Source organism: Cherax quadricarinatus, chromosome 5 (assembly GCF_038502225.1).
Source record: "Cherax quadricarinatus isolate ZL_2023a chromosome 5, ASM3850222v1, whole genome shotgun sequence".
NCBI classification, from domain to species: Eukaryota; Metazoa; Arthropoda; class Malacostraca; order Decapoda; family Parastacidae; genus Cherax; species Cherax quadricarinatus.
Genome location: NC_091296.1, coordinates 60,446,385 through 60,456,384, shown reverse-complemented (window position 1 = coordinate 60,456,384; position 10,000 = coordinate 60,446,385). Strand labels below are relative to the sequence as shown.

The 10,000-nt window shown below is 39.4% G+C and overlaps 1 protein-coding gene across 5 annotated transcripts in view; it reads left to right on the top strand.

Moving 5' to 3' along the window:
- The first annotated feature begins 2,648 nt into the window (after positions 1-2,648).
- sds22 (protein phosphatase 1 regulatory subunit sds22) overlaps positions 2,649-10,000 on the top strand; it is a 48,491-nt gene continuing 41,139 nt past the window's right edge. The window contains exons 1-3 of one of the 5 annotated variants that reach the window (XM_070102906.1): positions 2,718-2,866; positions 7,198-7,283; positions 8,585-8,681. In XM_070102906.1, the coding sequence (XP_069959007.1) occupies positions 8,679-8,681 (3 nt within the window). In that variant the 5' untranslated portion in view covers positions 2,718-2,866; positions 7,198-7,283; positions 8,585-8,678. The other 4 variants (XM_070102910.1, XM_070102907.1, XM_070102924.1 and 1 more) reach the window with 4 other exon arrangements.

Sequence of the window (10,000 nt, the reverse complement as noted above, 5' to 3'; positions counted from 1 at the left end):
CTTTAGGTGCTTGTCCAGTGCCAGCTTGAAGACTGCTAGGGGTCTGTTGGTAATCCCCCTTATGTGTGCTGGGAGGCAGTTGAACAGTCTCGGTCCCCTGACACTTATTGTATGGTCTCTTAACGTGCTAGTGACACCCCTGCTTTTCATTGGGGGGATGGTGCATCGTCTGCCAAGTCTTTTGCTTTCGTAGTGAGTGATTTTCGTGTGCAAGTTCGGTACTAGTCCCTCTAGGATTTTCCAGGTGTATATAATCATGTATCTCTCCCTCCTGCGTTCCAGGGAATACAGGTTTAGAAACCTCAAGCGCTCCCAGTAATTGAGGTGTTTTATCTCCGTTATGCGCGCCGTGAAAGTTCTCTGTACATTTTCTAGGTCGGCAATTTCACCTGCCTTGAAAGGTGCTGTTAGAGTGCAGCAATATTCCAGCCTAGATAGAACAAGTGACCTGAAGAGTGTCATCATGGGCTTGGCCTCCCTAGTTTTGAAGGTTCTCATTATCCATCCTGTCATTTTTCTAGCAGATGCGATTGATACAATGTTATGGTCCTTGAAGGTGAGATCCTCCGACATAATCACTCCCAGGTCTTTGACGTTGGTGTTTCGCTCTATTTTGTGGCCAGAATTTGTTTTGTACTCTGATGAAGATTTAATTTCCTCATGTTTACCATATCTGAGTAATTGAAATTTCTCATCGTTGAACTTCATATTGTTTTCTGCAGCCCACTGAAAGATTTGGTTGATGTCCGCCTGGAGCCTTGCAGTGTCTGCAATGGAAGACACTGTCATGCAGATTCGGGTGTCATCTGCAAAGGAAGACACGGTGCTGTGGCTGACATCCTTGTCTATGTCGGATATGAGGATGAGGAACAAGATGGGAGCTAGTACTGTGCCTTGTGGAACAGAGCTTTTCACCGTAGCTGCCTCGGACTTTACTCTGTTGACGACTACTCTCTGTGTTCTGTTAGTGAGGAAATTATAGATCCATCGACCAACTTTTCCTGTTATTCCTTTAGCGCGCATTTTGTGCGCTATTACGCCATGGTCACACTTGTCGAAGGCTTTTGCAAAGTCTGTATATATTACATCTGCATTCTTTTTGTCTTCTAGTGCATTTAGGACCTTGTCGTAGTGATCCAGTAGTTGAGACAGACAGGAGCGACCTGTTCTAAACCCATGTTGCCCTGGGTTGTGTAACTGATGGGTTTCTAGATGGGTGGTGATCTTGCTTCTTAGGACCCTTTCAAAGATTTTTATGATATGGGATGTTAGTGCTATTGGTCTGTAGTTCTTTGCTGTTGCTTTACTGCCCCCTTTGTGGAGTGGGGCTATGTCTGTTGTTTTTAGTAACTGAGGGACGACCCCCGTGTCCATGCTCCCTCTCCATAGGATGGAAAAGGCTCGTGATAGGGGCTTCTTGCAGTTCTTGATGAACACAGAGTTCCATGAGTCTGGCCCTGGGGCAGAGTGCATGGGCATGTCATTTATCGCCTGTTCGAAGTCATTTGGCGTCAGGATAACATCGGATAGGCTTGTGTTAATCAAATTTTGTGGCTCTCTCATAAAAAATTCATTTTGATCTTCGACTCTCAGTCTGGTTAGCGGCTTGCTAAAAACTGAGTCATATTGGGACTTGAGTAGCTCACTCATTTCCTTGCTGTCATCTGTGTAGGACCCATCTTGTTTAAGTAGGGGCCCAATACTGGACGTTGTTCTCGATTTTGATTTGGCATAGGAGAAGAAATACTTTGGGTTTCTTTCGATTTCATTTATGGCTTTTAGTTCTTCCCGCGATTCCTGACTCCTAAAGGATTCTTTTAGCTTAAGTTCGATGCTTGCTATTTCTCTGACCAGTGTCTCCCTGCGCATTTCTGATATATTGACCTCTTTTAGCCGCTCTGTTATTCTTTTCCGTCGCCTGTAAAGGGAGCGCCTGTCTCTTTCTATTTTACATCTACTCCTCCTTTTTCTTAGAGGAATAAGCCTTGTGCATACATCGAGTGCCACCGAGTTAATCTGTTCTAGGCATAAGTTTGGGTCTGTGTTGCTTAGTATATCTTCCCAGCTTATATCGGTTAGGACTTGGTTTACTTGGTCCCACTTTATGTTTTTGTTATTGAAGTTGAATTTGGTGAATGCTCCCTCGTGACTAGTCTCATTTTGTCGGTCTGAGGCTCCACGCATACATGTCTGAACCTCAATTATGTTGTGATCTGAGTATATTGTTTTTGATATGGTGACATTTCTTATCAGATCATCATTGTTAGTGAAGATGAGGTCTAGTGTATTCTCCAGTCTAGTAGGCTCTATTATTTGCTGGTTTAAATTGAATTTTGTGCAGAGATTTAAAAGTGTATAGTGTACAGTGTACAGTGTATAGTGTGTATAATGTACAACTATGTACATTCTGTGTATAATAAAGTCGTGTAGTAATTATTTAAAATGACATAAATAAAAATGCTATTAGAGTCAGCTAGGAAGTATAGCAGGCTTACCCCGGAAACACCGCTTTATATTTAAAAACTATGGAGGACTCTATTACATATATAATTCATCTTCAGATTTAGAAATATACTTGGTAGTGCTTGATTTATTGTAAAGCAGTATAATAATGATAAAATCTATCAAAAAAGTTACCGGCTTTCGAAGCTTTGAGTTGACAAGTTAGTCTAGTTTAGAAAGACAGTATGTAAACAACTCTGTGAGCAGAGGTAACCTGACACACCTATTTCTCCACTCTCTTTATTTTACTATCGTGGCCAGCACAATAGCATGAACTTAGCATTTCCACGCACTTTCTGTACATTTTTGTGCTCGAGTCTTACCATCCGGGTTAATGAAAACTAAGTCAAAGGGGGAAATGCTTGTATGTATTGCTTTCCTCTTGTATGTAGCAGTCTATGTGTCATAATTAATTAACGAAGGTCGGCATTCTGTTTTTTAAACATGTAGATCTCGTAGCTGTTTGTTTTAGGCATTTCATTGTGTATTTGTGGTCTTAATTTATTTAGTATTCATTGAGATTTTACTTGAATGGTATGTAAATCTGTATTCATTGACGAAAAAGAAATTAGCGAAATTTTGAAGACTGGTATGAATCAATGTTAACTTGAGAATCTAGATTTTTTTTTTCATTGTTACAACCCACTCAAGAAAATGCAAAAATCAGAATTATTGGCTGGTTCAACAGTAACTAACTTTTAAGTTTTGTTCCATTAAGACCCCTATGGATTTAGTGCTTCCCTATTGATATTATTATTATTATAATAATTAATAATTTATTGTATTAAAGCATATTCCAATGTGGAATAGGTTCTTTCACAGGCTAACCTCTATTATTTTTCTAATATACTTTTATTGTGGAAATTTTCAGTCATATACTATATTCACGTGTATAAAAATGCTGAGCATATATTGAAGAAAATAGTTAATTTAATCATAATCATAAATTTCTTCAATATTTTTGACTTAAGATTAATAAGATATGAGAAATGAATAATGATTTTAAATCATCTGTTTTATGAACATTTCATTAGCACTTCATCCTTTGACCAGCTGTGGGTTCCTTACTGGTGCTGTATACTTCAGTATGGGCCTCACATACATGGTGTACAGCAGGGGTCTCCAAACTTTTCACTACGGGTTCCACCTGTGGGTTTATTAGTTTTACTATTTATAAATATTTGAAGTTGCTGTGAGGTGCAGTTTGGAGACCTGTGGTGTACAGTGTAGTGAATGACTCCTTAGTCAAAAAACTATTCTTAGATTTGCTAGATGCACATTTGTAGTGTTTACCTGGAGTTTACCTGGAGAGAGTTCCGGGGGTCAACGCCCCCGCGGCCCGGTCTGTGACCAGGCCTCCTGGTGGATCAGAGCCTGATCAACCAGGCTGTTGCTGCTGGCTGCACGCAAACCAACGTACGAGCCACAGCCCGGCTGGTCAGGAACCGACTTTAGGTGCTTGTCCAGTGCCAGCTTGAAGACTGCCAGGGGTCTGTTGGTAATCCCCCTTATGTATGCTGGGAGGCAGTTGAACAGTCTCGGGCCCCTGACACTTATTGTATGGTCTCTTAACGTGCTAGTGACACCCCTGCTCTTCATTGGGGGGATGTTGCATCGTCTGCCAAGTCTTTTGCTTTCGTAGTGAGTGATTTTCGTGTGCAAGTTCGGTACTAGTCCCTCTAGGATTTTCCAGGTGTATATAATCATGTATCTCTCCCGCCTGCGTTCCAGGGAATACAGGTTCAGGAACCTCAAGCGCTCCCAGTAATTGAGGTGTTTTATCTCCGTTATGCACGCCGTGAAGGTTCTCTATACATTTTCTAGGTCAGCAATTTCACCTGCCTTGAAAGGTGCTGTTAGTGTGCAGCAATATTCCAGCCTAGATAGAACAAGTGACCTGAAGAGTGTCATCATGGGCTTGGCCTCCCTAGTTTTGAAGGTTCTCATTATCCATCCTGTCATTTTTCTAGCAGATGCGATTGATACAATGTTATGGTCCTTGAAGGTGAGATCCTCCGACATGATCACTCCCAGGTCTTTGACGTTGGTGTTTCGCTCTATTTTGTGGCCAGAATTTGTTTTGTACTCTGATGAAGATTTAATTTCCTCGTGTTTACCATATCTGAGTAATTGAAATTTCTCATCGTTGAACTTCATATTGTTTTCTGCAGCCCACTGAAAGATTCGGTTGATGTCTGCCTGGAGCCTTGCAGTGTCTGCAATGGAAGACGCTGTCATGCAGATTCGGGTGTCATCTGCAAAGGAAGACACGGTGCTGTGGCTGACATCCTTGTCTATGTCGGATATGAGGATGAGGAACAAGATGGGAGCGAGTACTGTGCCTTGTGGAACAGAGCTTTTCACCGTAGCTGCCTCGGACTTTACTCTGTTGACGACTACTCTCTTGTGTTCTGTTAGTGAGGAAATTATAGATCCATCGACCAACTTTTCCTGTTATTCCTTTAGCACGCATTTTGTGCACTATTACGCCATGGTCACACTTGTCGAAGGCTTTTGCAAAGTCTGTATATATTACATCTGCATTCTTTTTATCTTCTAGTGCATTTAGGACCTTGTCGTAGTGATCCAATAGTTGAGACAGACAGGAGCGACCTGTTCTAAACCCATGTTGCCCTGGGTTGTGTACCTGATGGGTTTCTAGATGGGTGGTGATCTTGCTTCTTAGGACCCTTTCAAACATTTTTATGATATGGGATGTTAGTGCTATCAGTCTGTAGTTCTTTGCTGTTGCTTTACTGCCCCCTTTGTGGAGTAGGGCTATGTCTGTTGTTTTTAGTAACTGGGACGACCCCCGTGTCCATGCTCCCTCTCCATAGGATGGAAAAGGCTCGTGATAGGGGCTTCTTGCAGTTCTTGATGAACACTGAGTTCCATGAGTCTGGCGCAGAGTGCATGGGCATGTCATTTATCGCCTGTTCGAAGTCATTTGGCGTCAGGATAACATCGGATAGGCTTGTGTTAACCAAATTTTGTGACTCCCTCACAAAAAATTCATTTTGATCTTCGACTCTCAGTCTGGTTAGCGGCTTGCTAAAAACTGAGTCATATTTGGGACTTGAGTAGCTCACCCATTTCCTTGCTGTCATCTGTGTAGGACCCATCTTGTTTAAGTAGGGGCCCAATACTGGATGTTGTTCTCGACTTTGATTTGGCATAGGAGAAGAAATACTTTGGGTTTCTTTCGATTTCATTTATGGCTTTTAGTTCTTCCCGCGATTCCTGACTCCTATAAGATTCCTTTAGCTTAAGTTCGATGCTTGCTATTTCTCTGACCAGTGTCTCCCTACGCATTTCAGATATATTGACCTCTTTTAGCCGCTCTGTTATTCTTTTCCGTCGCCTGTAAAGGGAGCGCCTGTCTCTTTCTATTTTACATCTACTCCTCCTTTTTCTTAGAGGAATAAGCCTTGTGCATACATCGAGTGCCACCAAGTTAATCTGTTCTAGGCATACGTTGGGGTCTGTGTTGCTTAGTATATCTTCCCAGCTTATATCGGTTAGGACTTGGTTTACTTGGTCCCACTTTATGTTTTTGTTATTGAAGTTGAATTTGGTGAATGCTCCCTCATGACTAATCTCATTATGTCGGTCTGGGGCTCCGTGCATACATGTCTGAACCTCAATTATGTTGTGATCTGAGTATATTGTTTTTGATATGGTGACATTTCTTATCAGATCATCATTGTTAGTGAAGATGAGGTCTAGTGTATTCTCCAGTCTAGTAGGCTCTATTATTTGCTGGTTTAAATTGAATTTTGTGCAGAGATTTAAAAGCTCGTGTGAGTGAGAGTTTTCATCAGAGCTGCCTCCTGGTGTTATTACTGCAACAATATTATTTGCTATATTCCTCCATTTTAGGTGCCTTAAGTTGAAATCCCCCAGGAGCAAGATGTTGGGTGCAGTAGATGGAAGATTTTCCAGACAGTGGTCAATTTTTAACAGCTGTTCCTGGAATTGCTGGGATGTTGCATCCGGAGGCTTGTAGACTATCACAATGACTAGGTTTTGGTTCTCAACCTTTACTGCTAAAACTTCCACTACATCATTTGAGGCATTTAGCAGTTTTGTGCAAACAAGTGACTTTGCAATGTACAGGCCAACCCCCCCCCTTTTGCCTGTTCACTCTGTCACATCTGTATAGGTTGTAACCTGGGATCCATATTTCGTTGTCCAAGTGATCCTTAATGCATGTGTAAATTATTTATTTGTTTATTTATCTGAATTATTTATTTATTTCCTTATTCCTGTTGTTCCTATTCATCTAGCAGTAAGTATGTACCTAGTATTTACCACTTGTGGGTTGCATACATGTAAAATGTTATAGAAATACTTCCTTGTATTGTCTATATGATCTCCTGTAGCTCTCCAAATAGAATTTAAGCTCTTAGTTAATGTTTGCATGAGTGTCCTGTAGACATAGTGTACACAGAAGAAAGTGTGAATATTTTGCAATTTAAGCAAACTTAAACGTTTGAATAAGGGAGGGGTGTGTTTCCTTAGGCTCTGAATGAGTAATTATTCTGAGAGCTGATTTTTGCTGAGTAATAGTAGGTTTAAATGGGTGCTCATTCAGTTATTTGCCTTAATATTACTGGATGAGGGACACAAACCTCTACACCGGTGCACTATAGGCATTTAAAGCTACTGGATTTTAAAATAACATCCTTTTTACAGGTTGCATTTGTGGCTCAGATATCGGTGCTGATACAGACATCGTGGGTTTGATCCTTGTGTGGAGTACTGTCAAAGCATTTCACACAGTGAGTTTCCACACCTCTGGTTCTGTGTATGTGTCAGTACAGTATATGTATTGAAACTGAAACTGAAATTATGAAATTAAACTGGCTAGATAAGCAACTATAATCTCTCCTAATCCAGCCAAAACAGCAAAATTATCCTCAATTCAGAATTTATTAAGAGAGACACCTCTCATTCCTTGTATTGGTTGCTGGTGCTGCCAGTCAGTAGAGTTAGGCATCTTATTTGCTCCTTTTTAATTAATCCTCATGTGATAAATCTGGATTGTTTCCAGGATGTTAAAAAAAATCGTGCCAGAAAACACACATTTTAGTCATTTAGAACATTGGTATCCCTTTGCATGCTGTTTAAGTTGGAAGAGGAACATAATAAGTACATGCAGCAGAAGCTAGTTATATTGAATCCCATGTTAAATGGAGTGAGGCTCAACATTGCCAGCCACGCCACATGCTGTAGGAGTGCACAGCACTGCCCTTGCCTTCTACAACCTTCTCTTTCCCACAGCAAATTTTTTTTCTTGGTCGCTACTTTATCAAAGGCATTTATCCCTGGTATATGGCATTTAGTGTAGGTGTAGTGAGTTTCTATTTGTTATATACAATTCGGTCATGAAATATAATTTCTTTTGTGGTCTTGTGTTATTCCATGTATATATCTGAAATTAAAGTCTTTTAAGTAAACTTTTCATTATTTGTGGGTTTATTTCATACATTTATATTTATAAGCACATCTGAGAGCAACTTTAATAAGTCTGCAGTGTACTATAAAGGAGTGTAAGGTTACATTTGCCTCTACACACTAAACCGACACTAGCATTACCAACACCAGCTGATGTAAGTGAAATGATTTTCTGAACTTATAATGCATTGAAATTTAATACATGGCTATTTGGTGTGTTGAGTTCCTGTTTGTTTGGCACAATTTTATCAAAAGGTTTAAATTTTAATACTAACTAGTCACGGCTCTGCTCCATATAGTTGGGATAATTGAACATCTACTGTATATAGATAAAACTCAGATTGGAGAAAGTTGTTGATGTATGTATTGTAATATTGTACTACAACTATTATCACTTATATTATTGGCATTTAAAATATATTTTTAAGCCATATACATGTACTGTACCTGTTTGTTGGTATATAATGTTTTCTTATATGCATACTGTATTCACTTTTGGATGTACTGTATATTGTGTAAAGTTGATAGTATATATTGATCAGCATTAATGGATGGTATATTCATGTACACACAGTATTCTTCATGGATATTTCTGCGAGTGTCTAATGTTTGTCACACTCAACAGCACTTGCAAATACTGTAACTGTGCACTTGAGAGCAGCTTTGCAACATTTTCAGCAGCTTTTGCATCCCTTAATGCATCCACAACATAGCAACTCATGGTATGTTAGTGCTGCCGTGGAGTGGGTGGTTTACAGTGGCTTCCATAGTCCATTAGAGTATTTTACCTCTCCCAAACATTTGCATATGGAAGCTTTCAAACAGGAATGTTACATTGAACTCAGACATGCTGTAACAGTGTTGTGCAAGGCATTACGTCAGTTTTTTTATTTCACGTGAGGAAGTTTTTATTTTTTTACCTTTGCCGTACAGGGTACTGGTTCTATCATACATCTGCTTAACAAAATGTTCTATGACTGCAATGTAAGCAGATGAAAAGTTTCAAGTTGTACATAAAGGAGCTATTGAAGGAAGGTACACAACCTGAGAAATTGTGGAAAAAGGACACTGAAATTCCAGTTTCATGAAAGGAGCCAGAATTAGGATTATAAACTTTATTGTCAGTAGCTGCTCTGGTAAACATTTGCTCTCAGTTTGGTTGGACATACATTATCAGCTTTAAACAGGGCAATCATCACTGTTTCCTAGATGTGAAAATTTCTAGCACTCTGTCATAGAAGACAAAGAGGCTCAGTTAATATGTTGATTGGATAACATTTTTGAGGTATTGTACTGTACGTATTACTATTTCAGTGTAGAAGGGGAGAGGTTTATCTTGATCTTGAGCATGGTGATTCATACGAAAAGTACTGTCATCTCTGAAGTTTGCATAATTTGATTTCTAGTAGTTAGGTTATGGTGAGTGCCAGTTGGCTCTTTGAATTGTTGCATGACTTCATATTTGACCCTTCCATGATCATTGACACCAAGGCAACCAGAAACAGATTTGCTCTGATAGTTTTTATCAAAAGAGCTGGAGAAACATAATTGCATGCTTATTAATTTCTGCCCTCAGAGTTTTATCCTAATAGATGGTATTTTATGTTTCACATGTTCCATTTTAACAATTTATGTTCAATATGTTTTAAGTGTAATATTTAATGTTTATTGTGTAAGTACAGTATAATATGTAATGCATAACCATACATGGAGATAGAATGAAGTATAGATTGAAGCGAGAGCTGTATATTTCTGCCCCCAGTTGTTATATTGATCAGTACTCGCTACATTACATGTATAATACTACCATTGTATAACATTTTAAGTTCACTATGTTTAGGGATAAAGATATAGTATCAGTATAGTAGATCAGTTAAGGTTGCCAGGTGTTCTCATTACTCTTCAAAACAAAACAAAAAAAATAGTCAAGAGTGCTCTAATTGAAGGTTCTGACCAGCCTAGGCCAGTAGGCTTACTACTGTAGGTTCCTTTTATGAAAGTTTGCACAGTCCATGAAGATAGTAATTATTAAACAGTATAT